We start from the raw sequence: 21,793 nt of genomic DNA, 5'->3' as shown, positions 1-21,793 counted from the left end.
ACCCCACTGCAAATCTGAGAAATCTCTAACTGGGTAGAGTATGGGGTTTTGCCAGCAGAAGTATGGGATTGATCTGTCAATGGCTGGCCATTCTGGAGCAAGAGAGACTCCAAATCATCCCAATAAGTTATTTGGATTCTGTCAAAAGCAACAAAATGAAGAAATCAAGAAACCTAGGGCTGGGAGGACCCGAGAGGTCATTTTGTCCATTCCTCTGCCTCTAGGCAGGACCACTGATCCTACTTTAAAAATTTCATAGAAATTGGAACCTCCATCTCTCTTTTGAGTCACTCCACTGTTTACACCTGGCAAGTTGTCGACGATGAGCACTTTTCTATGTTTACCCTGAATCCTTCATTTTGCTGCTAGTTAAAACCTTGCTCTCATTTGTGGGAAGACGGTGAGTGCTATTTATGCCTGTTGCCAGTGAAAATGTCATGTGCCATTCTGCTACCTGAATCCATCTTTAGTCGTCTCACTAAGATGGCAGGTTCCTCCGTGCCGGCATGGATTCTGGATGCAGGTGTTGATGGGCATATTGCAGTCTTGGCCCTGGTGAGGAAAGGAGAAGAGACACTGGGTTAGTGGCTCACGCCATCTGGGAAGACTGGGCTGAGAAGCTGGCTCTCTTTAGGGAAGGTGACCAGAACAGGGCACATACACGAAGGACAATTCAGGACTCGAGAGGGCTTTCTCCCACAAGCTTACCAAATCTGGGTTAACACACCCTGACTCGAGTATCAGCAGGCTACCAGAGACAGAGGTGGAGGACGGAACAGACCCCAATTACCCTCCCTGGCAGAATGGTGCTTCATTTTTCAGTGCCCAAAAATGGAAGCAAAAGGTCCCTCAAAGTTCCCAACACAAAAGGGACTAGACATCTGAAACTCCACCTTCTGGCAGAATCCTGACCTAAAGAGGAGTGGAAGGACCAAAATCCACTCAGCACTGAGCATATGCTAAGAATGCAAGGGAGAGAGGCTTGGTGCTACCAGAGGCGTCTGCGATGCCATCCCTCTCCTCCCAAAAGCTTGCACCCTAAAGCTCAAACGGGGCAGACAGCCCCCGGTTGTTGGAAGAAAGAGGACTGGGTCAAAACTTGGCCCCTCAGAGAAGTCTCCAAGCCGCACAGAAGTCCTTGAGGCAGATCTCAATAATAATGATAATAATAATGATTGTGGTATTTTTTAAGTGCTTACTATGTGCCAGGCGCTGTACTGAGCGCTGGGTCGGGGGAAATACAAGCAAATCAGGTTGCACGCAATCTCTGCTCCATATGGGGCTCAGTCTTAACCCCCATTTTACAGATGAAGTAAATGAGGTCCAGAGAAATGAAGTGACTTGCTCAAGGTCATACGGCAGACAAGTAGCAGAGTCAGGATTAGAACCCATGACCTCCTGACTCCCAGGCCTGTACTCTATCCACTAGGCCATGCTGCTCCATCCAGTTCCCTTCCTGCCTAGAGAAGCAAGAAACACAGTGAAAGCCAAGGTAGAAATCATCAGTTTCAGTTAGAGTGCGGTTTGGTTCATTCATTCGTTCAACTGTATGTACAGAGCACTTCCTGTGTGCAAAGCACTGTATTAAATGTTTGGGAGAGTACAATACAACAATAAACAGACACATTCCCTGCCCATGAGTCTTCTGAGAGTTTGTAGAAGTCAGGGAAATCCACCTGCACCAGGCAGGCCTTTCCTATATGCGGAAGAAGAGTTGACTGGTCACTGTCCCCTCCCCTTCTAAGCTGCCGTCACCCCTCAGATACCCCAGGCCCACCCCCCCCACCTCCACCAACCACCACAAGTGGAGAGGGAGGGGAGTCCCCGGGCGGTAATGACCCCTGCGAGGAACTTTCCAAAGTCCTGATTTCAGGCAAACCGGGAACACATGGACCAGGCAGAGCCAAACTAGCAGATGGGGCTGGGCTGGGGCCTGGCCCAGCTGCCCTCCCGGAGCCTGGTGTCTCTGCCAAAAAGCCTGGCATCCTTGGAGCGGAAGGCTGTGTTCTGAGGGAGAAGGACAGCCAGAGCCAGGAGAGGGAAGCTCCGGCTGCTTTTGTTTTGGTGCCACATGCTCTGGGTAGCCCCGTGAGGCCAGCCATGGGACACCAACGGCCGCCCCCCCGCCTCCTCTCCATCTGGTGGGGGAAGCGCTCCCTCTCACGCTCTCTGCCGTGTGATGTTGCCAACGCCGCCACCATTTCCAAACATTCCGCTGTGTCTCAGACGGGACACCTGGCAGACTGCCCCACCCCGAGGAAGTCGAAGTCATGAATACGGTGGTGGCCTTTGGCCCGGAGAGACGACACCTCTCTCTGCAAGAAGGGGGCTCTCCGCTCTCCCCTCTTGGACGGTTGCTGATCCTCTCTCTTGCCTTTTCTGGGAATTAGCTTTTCTTCTCTGCATATTGCTTGCCTACCTGCTAGCCCAGAATTCCCAGGCTGCTGCCCCGGGGGGCCGGTTGCCTGAATCTCTGGCTTTCAGAAATACTTGCCTAGCGCTGAGAAAGGGCAGAGTGGAGGAATCCCATTGACTGGGATCTCAGCTACTTGACGGGAGGTTTTTCCTCGGTGCTAACAAACGGACAAGTAAAGGCTAGAGAAATCCTATCTCCAAGGTGAGTGTTAGCAGCTGCTATTAGCTAGGATGGCTGGCAGTGCGACTGGGAGCACGTTGTTGGGCAGGGATTGTCTCTATCTGTTGCCGAATTGTACAATCCAAACGTCTTTATTACAGCGTTCTGCACATAGTAAGCACTCAATAAATACGATCGAATGAATTAATCCTGCCTTTCCCAGCCCTGACCTGCCTTCTCCTTCCATATCCAACTCAGGCTTTTAACCCACCCTCTTTCGAAATCAGTAAGGGCTCGATAAATGCGATTAAATGAATCCCCAATTGTGCATCCAGTGATGGGGTGACCAATCTCCCCCGCTTCCCCGCCAGTATCCGAAATTGGGGGCAGGGGTGGGGCGGGAGCCGAAGCGGAGCCGGTCTTGCTGCAGCATTACCTCATCTCTAGAGATAAATCACTTAGCCCTCAGCCCAAGAGGCAGGGGGCTCTGTGGGCTGATCTGTGACTACCTGCTATTAGTACAATCCCCGGAAAGGACTGGTCCCTGGGGACAGGGAGGGGAAGATGAGGTTGTTGGGTTGGTTACAATGTGCGCCTGGGATCCAGGTGCATCTATGGGGATTCCAGGAAGTCAAAGTTGCATTCCGATTGGGACAGCCCAGTGCCATGATGCCACAGGTTTCATTTTAGGGTTCGATACCTGCTTCCGCTCTCAGCTGGTACTCAAGGAGAATACGGGGAGGAGAAGGGCATCATTTTGGAAGTGTGGGGGGGGGGACAAAGTGTCATAAGTTTCCTAATGATAATAATAATAATAATAATAATACTATTTGTTAAGCACTCACTATATGGCAAGCACTAGGATAGATACAGCACAATCAGATCAGATAATAATAATGATAATTGTTGTATTTGCTAAGTGCTTACTATGCTCTCTGTACTAAGTACTGGGGTAGATACAAGATAAACAAGTTAGACACACTCCTTGTCCCGCAAGGGGTTCACAGTCTTAATTCCTATTTTACAGATAAGGAAACTGAGGCACAGAAAAGTTAAGTGACTTGCCCAAGGTCACAGAACAGAAAAGTGGCAGAGCCAGGGTTGGAACCTAGGTCTTCTGACTCCCAGGCCCATGTGATTTCCACTAGGCCTTGATACTTCAGATACAGTCCCTGTCCCACGTGGGGCTCACCATCTAAGAGCGTGGGAGAAGAGGTATTTCATTCCCATGAAACTGAGGCACTGAGAAGTTAAGTGATTCACCCAAGGTCATACAAACAGGCAGGTAGAAGAGCCGGAACTAGATCCCAAACCTCCCGAATCCCAGTCCTGTGCACTAGATCACACTGCTTCTCATTCCCAGAATGTGACCATATTTTGGGAAAAATGAGGTCTTGGCGGAGCAGGGACAAAATGTAGGAAAGGAAGACAAAGAGCCAATGTCAGAGAAAGAAACACTGTGAGAGAGAGTATTCATTCAATAGTATTTATTGAGCGCTTACTATGTGCAGAGCACTGTACTAAGCGCTTGGAAGGAACAAGTCGGCAACAGATAGAGACAGTCCCTGCCGTCTGACGGGAGAGTAGGCAAGAGAGAGAGACAAGTGCTCACAGAAAGTAGGCTAATCATGATTAAATTTTCATCAAGAATATTTTTGAGCATCTTAGTGCAGAGCACTGTAGCATGCTCCTCAGAATATACAATCCAAGTAGAAGATTCAGATTCTTCCTACAAAGAGCTTCAAATGCCAGTGACAGCTGCAGTTGCCAGCCTGTCTCTAGCAGGTAGCATGCAGATGTTGCAAGCAGTGACAGCAGCAGTGGGTGAGGGGAAACCACAGGCGTGATGCAGTCTTTCCTATTGCTTCCCCGCCTGGTTGTGTCCCCAGCTGACATCTGACGTGATGGCTTCTCACATCATTTCCTCCGTGACCTCTGGGTGCTGCCAGGAGGTTGAGGAGGAAATGATATCAGGGGTCAAGGGAAGCCGAGGGTGGCCGGGGAGCAGAGGAGAAGGCTGCATCTTGAGCGCAGCTTTCCCTGACGCGTTGCCGCTGCTCTGCACAGCTGGCTGCTGTGGGAATGAGCGATCCCAGCCTCGGCTGCTGCTGCTGCCATCTTGGGCTCAAAGCAGGACTCAGGGGGACCTTAAACAGATACGACCAAGGTGAAGGGGAGGACGGCAGCGAGGCCTAGTGGATAGAACCCGGGCCTGGGAGTCAGAGGTCCCGCATTCTAATCCTGGCTCCACTACTTGTCTGCTGTGGGACCTTGAGCAAGTCACTAAGCTTCTCTGTGCCTCATGTCCCTCCTCTGCAAAATGGGGTTCAAATTACTTGCTCTCCCTCATACTTAGACTGTGAGCCCCATATGGGAGCCGATGATCTTGTACCTACCCCAGCGCTTAGTAAGGTGCTTGACAGATAGCACAGGTTTAATATTATTATTATTTACTGCAGCCAAACTTCGTCTAATGCTGGATGCCTGGTCACCTCATCTTCTTGGCCTCTGAAAAAGTTGGCTTTGGGTCCAAGTTTCCCTCAGCCTGGAAGCTCGGGATGCACTTTGCTCAAACCCATTTACTTTTTTCTGCCGATTCATTCAGAACCAGGAAGGAGTGAAGAGAACTGCAGACATTGAACTCTTAAACGGTCTCTAAATGGGAAGATGTCAAGACACAAAACCCCAAGTATTTTTCAGGGACAGGGGCACTGGTAATAAGTTATTCTTCTACTCCTTGTGGCCAATTCATCTCCTTTGAAAATGTCCCAGGCCTTAGTGATTCCCCTTTAAACTCAGAAGGCAGAAACCTCCACCTGCTTCTTCGCCGCCACCCAAAGGCTTGTGCTCATGTACCTGGGATGAAGGGCCCTCCTCTGCTACCTGACTAAACTATAATGGAGCATGAGAGTCGCACTTTTTAGTGACTTCCTTGTCCTTGTTAATAAATCACCGTTGTCAATTTATAGCAAATTAGGCCAACTCCATGTTCTCTTCAGCCTCATTTTATTTAAATCCATAAGATTTATGATGCTTCTGGGCAGCTTCTCCCTTCCATCATCTCTGTGGCTTATCTCAAAGGCCACATACCTGCACTGAGGCCCTGATTCGCTGCTATTGCTAAAGGAGACTGGGTCCCACTGGGCAGTGGGAAGGCTGGGGTTTTGCAAATTCACTAACTTTTCCCACTTTCTTTTCACTCACCATGATAAAAATTATTATTAATATATTATTATGTTAATATAATAATTATTATTAATTATGTTAACTGCTTACGATGTGCTAAGCACTGTATTAAGTGTTGGGGTGGATATAAGATCATCATCATAATAATGTTGGTATTTGTTAAGTGCTTACTATGTGCAGAGCACTTTTCTAAGCGCTGGGGTAGACACAGGGTAATCAGGTTGTCCCATGTGAGGCTCACAGTCGGAATCCCCATTTTACAGATGACGTAACTGAGGCACAGAGAAGTGAAGTGACTTACCCACAGTCACACAGCTGACAAGTGGAAGAGCTTGGATTCGAACCCATGACCTCTGACTCCCAAGCCCGGGCTCTTTCCACTGAGCCATGCTGCTTCCTCTGATTATCAAGTTGGCCATAGTCCCTGTCCCACATGGGGCTCACAGTCTAAGTAGGAGGGAGTAGGACTGAATCCCCATTTTTACAGATGAGGAAACTGAGGCACAGAGAAATTAAGTGACCTGCCCAAGGTCACACAGCTGACAAGTGGTGGAGCTGCGATTAGAACCCAGGCCTTCTGACTTCCAGGTCCATGGTCTTTCCACCAGGTCATGTGAACTGTTCTTAGCTTTCTCCCAGCATAGGTGACCAAAGTCCACAGGTAATATCCCAATTTCATTTTAGCTGTTGGCTAACCACGGGTTTTCAGAGAGTTAGGTTTCCGGGGGATTTGAAACTGGAAAGATAGCCACTTGGCTCTAGCTCTGGAAAGAGAAGTCCTTTCAGAAGGAGCCGCTTTCGTTTGTGGCCCGGTGAGGTTGGAATACCGCTCTTTGATATTCCTCTGGTCATCTTAGTGATTACTAAAGACAGGCTTGGGCTCTGCCAATGAACGTGGGGACACAGGCCCAGGTCTTCCGGGAAAACAAGCTGTGGGAAAGAATCTTACTATAAACTGGGAACCACCAATTGATTCTGTCCCTTTAAATTATTCGGAAATCATCTCAAAATGCCTCTAGTGAGCTCAAATAAATGCTTCCTCCCTCCAGTGTTCTGGTAGCGTCGCTGTCTATTTTGGTACCTGGATTGGAAGTGTTATGGAAAAATACGTCAGCTGGTTATGGAAGTTGGACAGCAATTATGAGATGTCACAGTCAATAGACACCAACGTGGTACAGTCCCACAACTTCGCTGAATTGCTGCCTTAGTCAGTCCCTCTGCTCTGGAGAGTGACTCAAGCCAGGGGCCTGAGGAACAGAGGTGAAATTGACTCAGCTCCAACTGACATGGGACTAAACCAAGTCTAACAGGTGACTGAGAGAGTCAGCATTTCAGTAGTAATCTTGTAGGGAGAGAATGCTCAGACCAAGGCTAGGAGTGGAGGATGGGACATTAGAGAAGGAGCAATTTTCAGAGATTTAGCTCCAAAAGAATACCTGTTCCAAAACACAAAACCATCTTTTGTGACTCACTTTCCCACCAGGTCTGCTCAGAATCTGATCTGAGAGAAATGGCCCTGAGATTTGAGAAGCTAATTCTGGTATTTTCTCTTCTTGATCAATGGAAAGCAGTTCCGTTAGTTTGGTTGGTAACCGATAAAGGGATCAGAACAGTGCTCAGGGCTTGAAACCCAGCACTCGGGAGGCAACCCTGCCACTGGCGTCCAGATCAAGACATTCCTCTCTCCTCTGATGGAAGGAAGAAGCCTCGACTAGAAGGATTTTGCACTGTGATCTGCCCTCTTGTCTTGTCACTCAGTGATTGTTTTACTGTGAGCTATCACCGTACTGAGCAGCTGGGATAGTAGAGTAGAGCTAGTAAAAATGATCCCCGCCCTCTCAGAGCTTTTCCATTTAGCAGAGGAGGTAGATAGTTAAATCAAATACGAGAGGAGGAAGCAACCGAGTATAGAGATACAGCATGGCGTTATGGATAGAGCTTGGGCCTGGGAGTCAGAAGGTCAAGGATTCTAATCTCCACTTTGCCACTTGTCTGCTGTGTGATCTTGGGTGAATCGCTTCACTTCTCTGGGCCTCAGATCCCTTGTCTGTAAAATGGGGATTGAGATTGCGAACCCCACGTGGGACAGGGACTCTGTCCAACCTGATTTGCTTGTACCCACCCCAGCGCTTAGTAGAGTGCCTGGCAGAGAGTAAGAGCTTAACAAATACCACAATTATTATTATACGTAACTGCTGTGGGGCAAAGGACTGTAGGTGGAGTGAGTGCCTCAGTGCTTGGGAGGGGAGACCAGGCTAGGCAACATCCCCTTATCGAGTTCTGTGCATTTTAAGTGAAAAGACCTGCTCCCCATAACAGTGAGGGAATGGGCTTTTGATCCCTGGAGCAGAGAAGGAAGTAGAAAACAGATTCCAAGGCAGGTCCTTGCCTCCACAGGAAGCAATAATTCTTAAGGAAGGCAAGCGAGTTCAGTCAGACATGACTTACTTGGGGTGGGGGGGGGTGTTTTTTTGGGGGTGGTGGGGAGGGACACTCTCCTGCTGACTGGGAGCTGGACTCTAGCTCTGCCTATACCTCACAAGGCATGTCTTCACTCTGGGAACTGCTTCTTGCAGCAAAGAATTAGTCAGTGCTGAGCCCAGGGGTCAGCTACTTCTCCCTCTCCTGCTTTGGATGGAGAAAAAATCACAAGTAGGGGGCAAAGAGTCAGAAGCAAAAAGCTGATAAGGCCCCAAAGGACCATTTCTCCAGAAGACGGACATCGGCTCGGGGAACTGATTTCTGAAGGTGAATCACCTCTGCTTTCGTCTGAGGCAGCTCCTCCATTCACTAGCCTCCAAGTGGAGTTGATCCACGTTGTCGCTGCTGCTACTCTAGTTGTGTCCCCTGAGGCCCTGGGCACAGATCTGAGAACTGTGTGTGGCGAGCCCAAAAGTGAAAACCGAATGGCTGCTCCCTTCGGTTGGAGAACAGAGGCCAAAATCACATCTCCAAGTCTGTTCCTCCTCTAAGATCCCTTAGGTGGCACTCTGACACCATCCACAGGCTCCAAACTCACTCTGCTCCTTCAAAGTAAAGCTCTCTGAGGCCAGATTTCTTCTCCGCCTAATCAAGAACAAACTTGATCATCACTCAGTGTGGGGACACACAGGTGGGGGTTGGTAGAGGGAGAACAGGCTGTGGCCCTCCCCCTGACTTGCAAAGCCCCGGTCCGGGCCCACAGGGAAGCTGACCTTCTCAAGGAAGGGAGAATTTATCAGTACTCTGGTTCTCACGACCTTGGTGCCTGAATGCTAATATGCAGGGTTTTGGGGACAGAGGAGAATGCTAATGAACCGGGTTTTGGGGGTCAGAGGAGTGGCAAGAGAATGAAAACTAGGGCAATTCGGGAGAGGACTGGAATTCCCAGCATCCAGTGGGAGACGTCTCAGTGCTCTGGGATGAGATGGTAGGTCTCACCTCTCCTCTCAGGGAAGCTGAGGGAAGCGGGGGAATGGGAAGTTGGACCACCTTGCCCACGATTCCTCACATGAGGGAAGGGTATTTTCTAGGCACTGGGCCCAGAGACTAGGCCAGTTCCATGGCTTAGTGCTTGAGCTGGGATATGAAACTTCCTCCTCTCTTGCCCTCCCCCCTCACCAACCACTTTCTCTTCCATAGGCGATTCGCCCCCCCAAGCTGCCATCAAACAAGGGAAAACAAATGCTTAGAGGGCAGGCTGAGGGCAATTTATCAAGGTTTGGGGAATGGCTTCCAGATGGGCAGACTTGCTTGGTACTGGACAATGAGAAGGAAGCCAGGTATTGTTATTGAATTAGCATGAATCTCTCTGGTGGAGAACAGCCCGGGGCGAGACTTCCTCATATGGTTTGCATTTGAGCCTGTCAGGCTGTATTTTGGCCCACGGTACTTGAGCACTTATTAAGTCCAGCTCTTTCTTTCCCCCAAGCACTACTTACACATCAATATTTCTAAGCTGTTGGCGAGTAGCTCTCGCCTCTAAGGGAGTGTGCTCTCTGACAAGCCAGACTACCGGCCAGGGTCTGAAGGAACAAAGAGAGTTGGGTCGGGTGAAGTTCTCCATGGGAACACTGACTGAGGAATGGGGAGGACAGGAGGAGGAAGAAGAGGAGGAAGAGGAAAAGGATGAGAAGGCAAGATCAAGTGAAGGTGAGGAGAGAGGAGGAGGATGGCTTTCCGCATCACCAGGACTCACTCCCTTTGCTCCGCCCCCCCCCCCCCGGCCCCACAGCACTTATGTATATATATTTATATATCTATAATTCTTTTTGTTTATATTGATGCCTGTTCACTTGTTTTGATGTCTGTCTCCCCCCATCTAGACTGTAAGCCACTTGTGGGCAGGGATCGTCTCTCTTTATTGCTGTATTGTACTTTCCTAGCATTTAATATAGTGCTCTGCACATAGTAAGTGCTCAATAAATACAATTGATTGAATGAATGAATGGAATGGAATGGAGAGAAGGAGTAAGGAGAGAGGAGGAGGAGAAGGGGAAGGAAGAAGGAGGCCAAGAGGGATGAGGAAGAGGAGGAAGGAGAAGGGGGAGAGAAAGAGAATGAGAAAAAAGAGGAGGAGGAGGAGAAGGAAAGGGGGAGGGAGAAGGAGGATGAGGAAGAGAAGGAGAAGGAGGGAGGAGAAAGAAGGGAGGGAGGAGAAAGAGGAAGAAGAGGAGAATGCAAGGTGAAAAATCTGGTCTGCATAGTCTGCCAAGTAGTCTGATTATCACCATGTGACTAAAACAGCTCCTTACCTCACTTTTCCCTTCTTTAAAATGGGCCTGGGGAGGAAAGGGAATGGGTCTCTGCCTAATTCCGCCCAGGCCTCTAGATGAAAGTCAAGGCAGAAAAATGTTGAGAGGTTCTCAGAGGCAACCAAGTGTCATTTGTTCCTTGAAAAATATGAGGTGCTAATTCTGAAGGTGTGAACAATCCAGCAGGATGAATTCAGGGGCCTTGGAACCCAGGAAGAATGTGAGAGAATCTCAGTGTCACCCCAGATCACAGCACAACAACAACTCCCTGATGCTCCAGGGAGTGATCATGTAAGGGACAGGGAACATGTCTACCAATTCCATTGTATTGTACTCTCCTTAGTACTTAGTACAGCACTCTGCACACAGTAAGCCCCCAATAAATATCACTGACTGATTCATTGATTGTATGTGGACCCTAGCTTCTTTTCCTTTTCCCTTCTACTTGATCACGCATTTGGCTCTTTATAAAAGGGAGGGGAAAGAAAGGAGGGGAAAAACTGATAAGGGCTCTGGCGAAAGGCCTGTTGGAAGACGAGGTTAAAAGTGTTAGGTTTATCAGATTATAGGATTATTCGTGTGCCCTTTTCCCGGTGACCACGGCTTCTTGGTAGTCAGCTCTGCAAAGTGGGCTCCTTAGGAGCCAGGCCAAGTGTCGTACCTTGAAGCCATAGGGGCAGGTGCAGCGGTACAGCTCCACAGGATCCTTGTTGCAGGTGCCGTTGTTCTTGCATGGGCCCGAGAGGCAAGGGTCACATTTGGCTGCGATGCTGATGTCCACTGGGCCTGGGAAGTCAAAGGGAAAGGATATAAAAGCATCACGGTCTCCCTCTCTCTCCCCATCTTCAAGCCCTCTCCCAACTGTGGTCCCGGGACCCAGCCGGAACCTAGAAAAGCAGACTGGAATTCCAAGGAAACACATTCATCCACATTAAAGTTTCCATTAATTCGGCTGCCCAATGATGAAATAATCACAGTGGGAAATCATTGAAAACACTTCTGCAGTCAAATCAATTACAGTAATTAGTCTGATCTGATTTCTGGGCTAATCTGCAAACAATGCACCATAATTAGAAACACTGTGCAGCCTTTCATGCTTAGGGAGGCCCTCGGCCCTTGACTCCATCTGCTAGCCCCACTGCCTGCTTCCTTCTTCCCCTGGCTCGGGTTTTTCGTTCTCCTGCTAGGCTGGCGGCACTGTCCTGGTACTCCTTTCTGAGTCCAAGTCGCTTGGCACAGAACCAAGCCCAAAGAGACAAGTCCCCACTCACCATCAGCTCCAGGAAAGGCACCTGACTTTATGGCCATAAGATCCAAACTCAGGAGAGAAAGCCCACAGGAGCCCTCACGCTCAGCAAAGGCTTTTCTCTAAAAGGAGCGCTCTCTGTCTCGAGCTCTCTGGAAATGGGGTGTCCGTGAAGAGGGCAGGACACAAACGTCAGAGACCAAATCTATTGAGATTCATTCATTCAATCATATTTACTGAGCGCTTACTGTGTGCAGAGCACTGTTCTAAGTGCTTGGAAAGGACAATACAGCAAAAAAGAGAGACAATCCCTGCCCACGTGGGTTTACAGTCTAGAGGGGAAAAGAGAGACATCAAAACAAATAAATAGGCATCAATATAAATAAATGGAATTGCAGATAAATCATATATACATAAGCGCTGAGGGGAGATGGATCCCCTTTAGCCTGGAGCCTGTTCCCCAGGAGAATCATGGTAGATGGGACCCCATTCTGGGGGAGGAGAAGCCTCAGAAGGAGGAGCTTCAGGATGGAGAAGGGAAGGGAGGTGGCGGTGGGTACTGGGGGTTGCGGGGGAGCCCCTTCCTACCTTTACATTGGAAGCGGTGGGTGGGGGTGGTCAGCAGCAGTCTGTCAGCCATATCTTCAGGCCCGCTGCAGCGGGCGATGCCCGGTTCCTTGTATCCCGCCTTCACCCACTCCGAGAGCCAGCGCAGGCTGCAGTCACAGTGCAGGGGGTTGGTCCCCAGGGCCCTGAGGAGGCAAAATGAGGTAAGGTGAAGGCTTAACTGCAATACTCTCAACTTGAAAATGAGGAGAACAGACACACTTAATAATTGTGATGCTTTAAGCGCTTACCGTGTGCCAGGCACTGTACTGAATGCTAGGGTAGATACGAGATGATCAGATCAGACACAGTCCCTGTCCCACATGAGGCTCACAGTTTAAGAGATAGGAAGAGCAGATGTCTTATTCCTATTTTACAGGTGAGGAAGCTGAGGCACAGAGAAGTTAAGCGACTTGCCCAGAGTGACACCGCAGGTAAGCGACGGAGCTGACTCCCAGGCCTGTGGTCTTTCCACTAGGCCACTCTGCTTCTTGTAGCGATAGCTCTGGGGGCTCTGAACTGGGAGTTAGAAAACCTGGAGTAAGACAACTGACCTCTCTGTATCTCAGTCTTTCCATCTGTAAAATGGGGATCTTAATTCCTGTTCCTCCATAAATCATAGGGGAGGAGATGAAATTAAAGTGTAGCAATTCCGAGTTCTTAGAAATAAACGTACCCCCAAATCTAAAATATTAACACTGGGGGTATGTAAGGCTAGATAAGACCTGTGATGGGGGGTGGGAGCTGGAGGTCCTGTACCTAAAAGGTGAGCCTCTCAGACAATGAGAGAACATGTCAGCAGGCATGGATTCTCACTGCAGAGGCCGAAGAGCCAGAGGGGCAGGGACATCCTAAAAGAGAAAGAACTCTACACTCTAAATGGGAGTTCTCTCTCCGGTTATACTTCCTGCCATGAACTCGGCTATTGCAGCCAAACATTCTGATGTTGAAAGTCCAGCCACAAAGTCAGCTACTGAAGAAGCCGTGGATACTGGGCTCTCTCCCTTCTCAGAATAACTCACAGTGCAGCTCACCAGAAACAGGGAGAAGATGGAGAAGATCTATGTACAGCCAGGAAGGACAAGCTTCCTTTTTAATAATAATAATAATAATAATGATGATGATGTTGGTATTTGTTAAGTGCTTACTATGTGCAGAGCACTGTTCTAAGTGCTGGGGGAGATACAGGGTAATCAGGTTGTCTCACGTGGGGCTCACCGTCTTCATCGCCATTTTTACAGATGAGGTAACTGAGGCACAGAGAAGTGAAGCGACTTGCCCACAGTCACAGAGCTGGCAAGTGGCAGATCCTGGATTTGAACCCATGACCTCTGACTCCCAAGCCCGGGCTCTTTCCACTGAGCCACGCTGCTTCTCTACAGGTGAGGTAACTGAGGCAGAGAGAAGTGAAGTGACTTGCCCAAGGTTACACAGCAGAAAAGTGGCAGAGCTGGGGTTAGAACCCATGATCTTCTGACAGCGGTGGCTAATAATTAGAAATGGAGGTAAGGGACATAAACCTGTACCCACCCCAGTGCTTAGTACAGTGCCTGGCACATAGTATGAGCTTAACAAATACCATAATTATTATTCTGGGTAGTGAGATGGGGGCTTACTATGTACCAGGCATTGTATTAAGTGCTGGGGTGGATACAAGCAAATCAGGTTGGACACAGTCCTTGTCCCATATCAGGCTCACAGTCTCAATCCCCATTTTACAGATGAGGTAACTGAGGCGCAGAGAAGTGAAGTGACCTGTCCAAGGTTACACAGCAGAACAATGGCAGAGCTGGGATTAGAACCCATGATCTCTGGCTCCCAGGCCCGTGATCTATCCATTAGGGCATGCTGCTTCTCTGTATCCAGCAACAGATTGGCTACTACTCATCTTAATGGCCTCTAACGCTTCCTGGGCAGCCTTCCACTCTGGCTCTGAAAACTCAAGCCAGAAAACACGGAGTTTAGAAATCATCTTAGAAATTTATCATGTCTTGGTAGGGCCCCATGGCTCTACTGCAGGGAGGTGTCCAGGTCGGGGCCTGGCGGTATTCATCCAAATGGATCCCAGTGAGAGAGATAACACTAAAGCCCATAGAAGGGACCTGGGCCACCCTCTGCCCTGCCCCAGAGCCAGAGAGGAATCATCACGGATGCTGGGGAGAGCGACATTAATGGAGATAAAAGGAATCCGTCAGGAGGGCGGTTGTCAGGAATCAAAGCTTTCATTTGCACATGAAAGAAGTGTCAGCCTGCCTGTCTCTGAAGATAGCTTTGCCCTCAGACAGTGCTCTGAAAGTCAGTGTGCTGCTGATTTGTTTTCATGGGAGTGATGGAGATTCAGAGGATCTGGCAGTGTCACAGGTATGTGTGCATTGATGCCCACCCACCTGTGTGAGAGCTCACCTGTGGAGGAGCACCCAATCATCCAAATAGAGCACTGGCTTTGAGGCTTATGCTTCATGGGAAATCTGCAAGGCTTGCTCTTGTAAGAGACAGTGGTTGGCAACTCCTCAAAGCGAAGGGGCCACCAAAGGCCAGCTGGCAATTTGGATGAATATACTCAGTGGGGTTCAGCGTTCCACCAGGTCACCGCCACCCCCAGGGCAGCCCAGTGTCTCAAGACCTAGACTTGGCGGCTGCCCAGAGGCAGATTTTCTATGTGGTTGGCATAGGCATATGAGAAGAAAAACTCCTTTCCAAAGTCACTGTGAGGTCTAGTGGAAAGAAATTCCAGCTCTTTTACCTGCCCGCTGTGTGATCTTGGGCAAGTCACTTAACCTCTCTGTGTCAGTCTTCTCATTTATAAAATTGGGATTCGATCCCTTTCCCTCTGCTCCTTCCCCTCTCCCTTCCCCTCCCCTCAGCACTTTGCTCATTTGTATATATTTTTATTACCCTGTTTATTTAAATGAGGTGTACATCCCCTTGATTCTATTTATCGTGATTAAGTTGTCTTGTTTTAGTCTGTCTGTCTCCCCCGAATAGACTGTAAGCCCGTCAATGGGCAGGGATTGTCTCTATCTGTTGCCGAACTGTACACTCCAAGAGCTTAGTACAGTGCTCTGCACATAGTAAGCGCTCAATAAATATTTTCCTGTTTACCCTCCTTCTTTGACAGTGAATCCCATGTGAAAAGCAGCTTGGCCTAGTGGAAAAAGGATGGGCCGGAGAGTCAGAGGACCTGGGCTCTAATCCCAGCTCTGCCAATTTCCACTGTGTGGTCTTGGGCAAATCACTTAACTTCTCTGCACCTCAGTTACCTTATTTGTAAAATGGGGATTACATCCTACTCCCTCCTATTTAGAGTGTGAGCCTCATGTGGGGTAACCAACTTGGGTATCTTGTGCCTATCACAGTGCTTGGAACAGTGCTTGACATATAGAAAGCATTTAAAAGATAGTATAATAATATTAATGATGATGTGAGATAGGGACTGTGTCCAATCTGATTATCCTGTATCTATCCCAGTGTTTAGTAGGGTGGTTAGCATACAGTAAACATTTAATAAATACCACAATTATTATCATTATTATTATCATAATTCTCAGGTCGGTTCCCCACTGTTTTAAGTCCTGAAACACTTTAGGGGGCTGCAATAAGCAAACCCCCCTTCTTGGGTTGAAAGAAAGGCAAGGCTGGAACAAGTCGCCTTTTTCCCTTAGGAAAGATTCAGCACACTTTAAATTCTGGTAACTGTGGCATTTCCCAAGTGTTTAATATGTGTTAAGCACTGTGCTAAGCTCTAGGGTAGATATATTTATTGAATTTTGGTCAGCAAATTCCTTAAGTTTCAGTGTGGACGGAGAAAAATCTTGGGATTTTGGCAGGAAAGTGAAGGCTGGACCCACAGCCTGTCACATACTCTTTGGGGCTTACTCTTTTGGGTCGGGAGTGAGGGGGAAGAAAAGAGGGGAAAGGGCAGATAGGCCCCCAGACAGGTCGGAGGTGGATGGTGGGGGGAGGTGAGTGTGTGTATAACTAGTATGAAAAGTCAGATTATGCACCTCCCCCTCTAGACTGTGAGCCCCTTGTGGGCAGTGAATGTCTATTCATTGTTATATTGTATACTCTCCCAAGTGCTTAGTACAGTGCTCTGCACAGAATAAGTGCTCAATAAATACAATTGACTGACTGGCACCATCTTAGGGCAGCTGGAAACCCTGCCCTAGCTATGCTGCCTGGTCCAGCTTCTCCCTGATCAAGTGGTGCCCCAGAGGAGTGATGAGAAGCCCAAGTTCTATGTTTAATAATTCATTCCCCACTCAGGAGAGAGGGAATCAGAACCATAATTCTTTCCTAAGGGCTGGGTGAGCCTCTCCAGTCCCTTCTTCGCTTCTCTTCTGTCAGGTCTGTGGCAAACCTCACCACAGTGGAAGCCAAAATCAACCCATCAAGCTCTTGTCATTCCTCACAGGCTCCTCGGGCATCAGAGGGTTTCTACAATATTTTAGGGCCCTCATACTGACTTATAACTCCTCAGCTCCCGGAGGGGAATACAGCTTGCTCCACGGTATTTATAACAAGCTGAAGCTGTATATCAGAGGCAATATGACCTCCTGGAAAGAACAGAATTCTAGTCCTGGCTATTTGCCTGCTGTGGGACTTGGGGCAAATCACTTACCTTTCCTGTGTCTCAGTTTCCTCATTCATAAAAATGAGGCTCTCTGAGACAGTGAGCCCAGTGGGTTACAGACTGTGCCCAATCTGATTATCTTGTATTTACCTCACAGCTGAGCCCCAGTGCCTGGTACATAGTAAGTGCTTAATAAATACCAACATTATCACTATTAATTGAAGTGATATACAGCTTTGCCAACCTGTACTTCTCTCTTTGTATCTACCCAGGGCTTAGAACAGTGCTTGGCATATAATGAGTGTTTAACAGATACCAAAATTATTATTACTATTACAAATTCCTGCCTGTCATATTTCTGAGCACAAAGGAGGATTCAGGTTGCTTCAAGAACCTGAATTTTGTATTTCCAATAAGTTTTTTTGTGTTCTCATTATAATAGTCATGATAACCCCACATATCTTTAAGACTCCTTTTCTACAAATCACTCTCGCAGTCATCATTATCTCATTAGGATCACGGCCTCCATTGTGGGGATACTGAAGCCCACAGAAGTTAAGAGACGTTAACATGATCCCACAGCACATTGTGGGGAGGGTCAAATCAAGCATCCAGATTTTAATTGTCAAATTGGTCCTCCATCCACCAGGCAATCCTGCTTCTACCCTGCTAATGTAACCTCACTTATTTCAAGGCCTTTTCATTTTCCCTTAAGCTTTTGAATCTTCAAAGCTCACTACCCACTTGAAATCTTCTTATTGGATCATTTTGCTTGTTAAAGGCACCAACGAGATAATCCTGCAGCAGAAACTTCAACAAGGTGTACTTGTATTTTTTTTTTTCAGGTCACGTAACACAGAAAAACCCAAAGGCATTTGATGTAATTCTTTTCAAAACTTACTTTGGGGCTGAGATAAAGTAGGGACATTTTCAGGGGGCAGGGAGGACCTGGGAGGAGGTTTTGAGAGTTAAGGGAGTCTTATCAAGCAACTTCCAGTTCCACCTTAACTTAGAGTTTTGTGTACAGTTAAAAACCACAGGGACTCCAAGGTTCTGGGTCATAGATATAAAAAGGCTGCATGTATTCAAAGCTAAAATTGCATCTTTTCTTCTAAGCCTTATTTATGCAACTGTTTTCTTATATTTTTCCTCTCCACCCAATCACCCATCTGTCCTTGGCAACATCCATGGTGACGCCGGCTGTGTGAACTTGGGCACTTAACTGCTCTGAGTCTCAGTTACCTCATCTGTAAAATGGGGATTGAGACTGTGAGCCCAATATGGGACAGGGATTGTGTTCAACCCTATTTGCTTGTATCTACCCCAGTGCTTAGTACAGTGCCTGGCACACAGTAAGCGGTTAACAATTACTACAATTATTATTATCCTTTGGGCCAAGAAGCCCCTTGATTTCTGTCTCTTCACTAACCCGCAGGCCTCTAAGTCCTTCTTCTGTCAACTAATCACCAACAGGAACACACTATACTTGACATCATGAGCTGCTGCTCCACCTCCAAACTCACAGGAGCACTGGCTGTCCTCTCCAAGTTCATTGGTGAAATCCCTCTCGGATCTTCAATTCCTTAATCCTGATTATCTTGTCCAGTCCCATTTCCTTAACTCACAAGTAGCTCTCACTTTCCTTTCCAGTTCCTTTGACTCCCTCAACCTTGTCCCTCTAACTCACCTGGCTTGACAACCTCTACGCTCAAATCAACCTCACTGTCCACTTACTCTGTTCCTGTGCTGGTGCTGCTAAGTGTTGCCAGCACAGATGTTCTTTGCTGTAAAAACTATGCCCTCTCACTTTACGGCTTTGCAACTAGACAGCACAGTACTCTTCTCTTTCTGACCAATCTATCAGTGAGTGGTATTCATTGAGTGTGTGTGCTGAACACTGTACTAAGTGCCTGGGAGAGTACAGTAGAGTTGGTCGACAGGGTTCCTGCCCGCAAGGAACTTACAGTCTGCCTAGTGGAGTTTACAACCTGGTGCCAACTCTGTTGTACTGTACTCTCCCAAGTGCTTAGTACAGCGCCCTGCACACAGAAAGCACTCAATAAATACCACTGATTGATTGCCAGCCTAGCTGATTCCCCCCACCATCTCCTTCCCTAACTCCTGCTGATCTTGCAAATGTCTTGGCTTTTTCTTTCTTTTGTGTATTTGTCCTTATCTTTCATGTTGTTATGTGTTTCATTTTTCATTGCTCCTTATGTGTTTGCCTCCAGTTCCCTATCTCCACTTATATTCTTAAGGTTGGGTGACCCTTGAGGGCCAGGAAACAATCTGTGTTCTTTCCCAGCACTTAGTACAGTGGTGTGTTTACAGTAAGTGCTTAATAAACATGGTTACTATTTCTATTATTTCTGTAATATTTCACTCATTTATTCATTCCTTTCCATTCACCCCTACAGCCACTGACTTTACACTAGCCTTCATCCCTACTTCCCGACAACATCTTTGCTGATTTCTCTGAGGCCCTAATAGTAATGTTGGTATTTGTTAAGCGCTTACTATGTGCAGAGCACTGTTCTAAGCACTGGGTAGATACAGAGTAATCAGGTTGTCCCACATAAGGCTCACAGTCTTAATCCCCTTTTTACAGATGAGGTAACTGAGGCACAGAGAAGTTAAGTGGCTTGCCCAAAGTCACACAGCTGACAAGCGGCGGAGCCAGGATTCAAAACCCACGACCTCTGACTCCAAAACCCGTGCTCTTTCCACTGAGCCATGCTGCTTCTCATGAAATATAGCTAATAGTAGTAGCTATAGTATTTAATAGTTGCTTACAGTATTCAGAACAATGTACACTGTTTCTAGATCTCATTTGTCTTGCCTCCAACCCCTTGCCCTGTCCTTTCTCTGGCCTGAAACTCCTCCCCCTTCAAATATGACAGAGCACCACTATCCCCACCTTTAAAGCCCTATTAAAGTCCCATCTCCTCCAAGAGGTCTTCCCTGACTAAGCCCTCATTTTCCCTACTCCCTTTCCCTTCTATGTCACCTTTGCACTTGGTATTCACCCCACCCTCTCTGCAACGCATATGTATCTATTCGTAATTTATTTTAATGTCCGTTTCCCCTTCTAAACTGTAATCTCCTTACAGGGAACGTTTCCACCAATTCTTTTGTATTTTACCAGCGCTTAGTACGGTGCTCTGTACATAACAGGTGCTCAAAAAAGACCACTGCTTAACCGATCCTAAGCACTGGGAAAGAATATGCAGGCGGGAATTAGACACAGTTTCTGGACCTCAGGGAACAATCTAAAAATATAAGGGGAGCGACCTATTTTGTCAATTCTACATGCAGCTGAATTAGATTATCTTTCTAAACACCATTCTATTCACTCCCCTTTCCAAATCTTCAGTGATTTCCACCTATTGCCCCCATGTGATTTAAGATTCTGACCAATGGGTTCAAGGATCCCCATTGCTTGAGAGATCGCTTCTCTTATTACACCTCTGTTTGTTACCTCTGTTCTTTCCAAATTAATCTTATCTTCACCAGTACTTGATACACCATTCCTTCCACCTGGAACTCCATCTCTGCTCTGCTATGTCAAACACATCCCTTTAAAATGCTTTTAAAAATCCCTCTAAACCCCAGCTCCTATGTAAAGCTTTCCTGACTAAACCTCTTATTTCCTGGTTACATCACTTATCACATCCTCCCCAGCAATTATATACTTCTTCAGAAACTGATAGACATATTTTTTACTGTGTGTTTGTCCCCACCCATTAGCCTTTATATGCCCCTAAGAGCAGGCACCTTGTATGTATTTTCCCTTATTTCCATTTGGGATGTTGCATAAAGTAGGTCTAAATACCATAAAGTTGGAAATTTAAATGCAAATGTAATAATAACAATAACATGAAATTAAAGCTTTTAAGCAAAAATATGGTTTGAATTTAAAGAAGAAATGGATTCACCACAAAATAGCTGCCTAAACTTGAATTAACCAAGCACTAACCCTTTAGCTCATACAATTCACTTGGAAACAAACAAAATGAAACAAACAAAAAACTAGCCCAGGTTGAGGCTACTTACAGGTGGGAAAGGGATGTCAGGTCATTAAATGAGCCCTCAGGAACACTGGAAATGTCATTTCCATGAAGAGTTCTAAAGAGAAAGGAAAAATATATTACTAAAATTCAATGCTAACCAACTCTTCACATACTGCCTGCATTCTCCAGAGCCAGGCTGCCCCCTAAGTACCCCACTTAAATAATAATAATAACTGTGCCATTTGTTATGTGCTTACTATGTGCCAAGCAGTGTACTTATCGCTGGGAAAAATGCAAGTTAATTTGATTGGACACAGTTCCTGTCCTACATGAGGCTCAGAGTCTAAGAGGGAGGGAGGGTTAGAAGTTGTATGGAGTATTCAACTGAAGCACAGAGAAGGCAAGTGACTTGCCAAAGTTTCACAACAGGCAGGTAGCGGAGCTGGAATTAGAACCCAGGTCCCCTGACTCCCAATCCAGTGCTCTTTCTACTAGGTTACACTCCTTCACTTTACCATATTCTTTGCTCCCATCACTCCTCTTTTTAGATTGTGAGCCCCCCCTCCCAACCTCCATCCTGCCCCTTGGACAGGGACCATGTCTAATTCCCATATGTGAATTCTCTCTCAGAGCTTAGTAAAGTGCCCTGCACAGAGTAGGCATTTAGTAAATACTATTACTCCTACTCTTCCATTCTGCCCTGTCAAGTTCCAGGTCAATATCAGTAACCACCACCTCTCTTAACTGAAGACTTGGGGGAGTATCTAACTCGGACTCAGTGAAGGATTTGTGTTAGTTAGGTATAAAAGGAGACCTGACAGATTTCAGAATTGGATTTTTGTCCTGCCTCTTTGCTGCTTATAG

The 21,793-nt window shown here is 47.2% G+C and overlaps 1 protein-coding gene across 1 annotated transcript in view; it reads right to left on the bottom strand.

Annotated features, from left to right (window-relative positions):
- SLIT3 (slit guidance ligand 3) overlaps window positions 1-21,793 on the bottom strand; it is a 592,453-nt gene that overhangs the window by 33,326 nt on the left and 537,334 nt on the right. The window contains exons 24-27 of the mRNA XM_029051206.1: window positions 20,973-21,044; window positions 12,329-12,492; window positions 11,156-11,280; window positions 455-552 (exon numbers count right to left, since the gene is read on the bottom strand). Of these exons, the coding sequence (XP_028907039.1) occupies window positions 455-552; window positions 11,156-11,280; window positions 12,329-12,492; window positions 20,973-21,044 (459 nt within the window). The remainder of the gene's footprint in view (window positions 1-454; window positions 553-11,155; window positions 11,281-12,328; window positions 12,493-20,972; window positions 21,045-21,793) is intronic.

This window comes from Ornithorhynchus anatinus, chromosome X1, assembly GCF_004115215.2.
Source record: "Ornithorhynchus anatinus isolate Pmale09 chromosome X1, mOrnAna1.pri.v4, whole genome shotgun sequence".
Lineage (NCBI taxonomy): Eukaryota > Metazoa > Chordata > Mammalia > Monotremata > Ornithorhynchidae > Ornithorhynchus > Ornithorhynchus anatinus.
The sequence above is the reverse complement of the archived record's forward strand: the minus strand, read 5'-3'. Positions and strand labels throughout refer to the sequence as shown.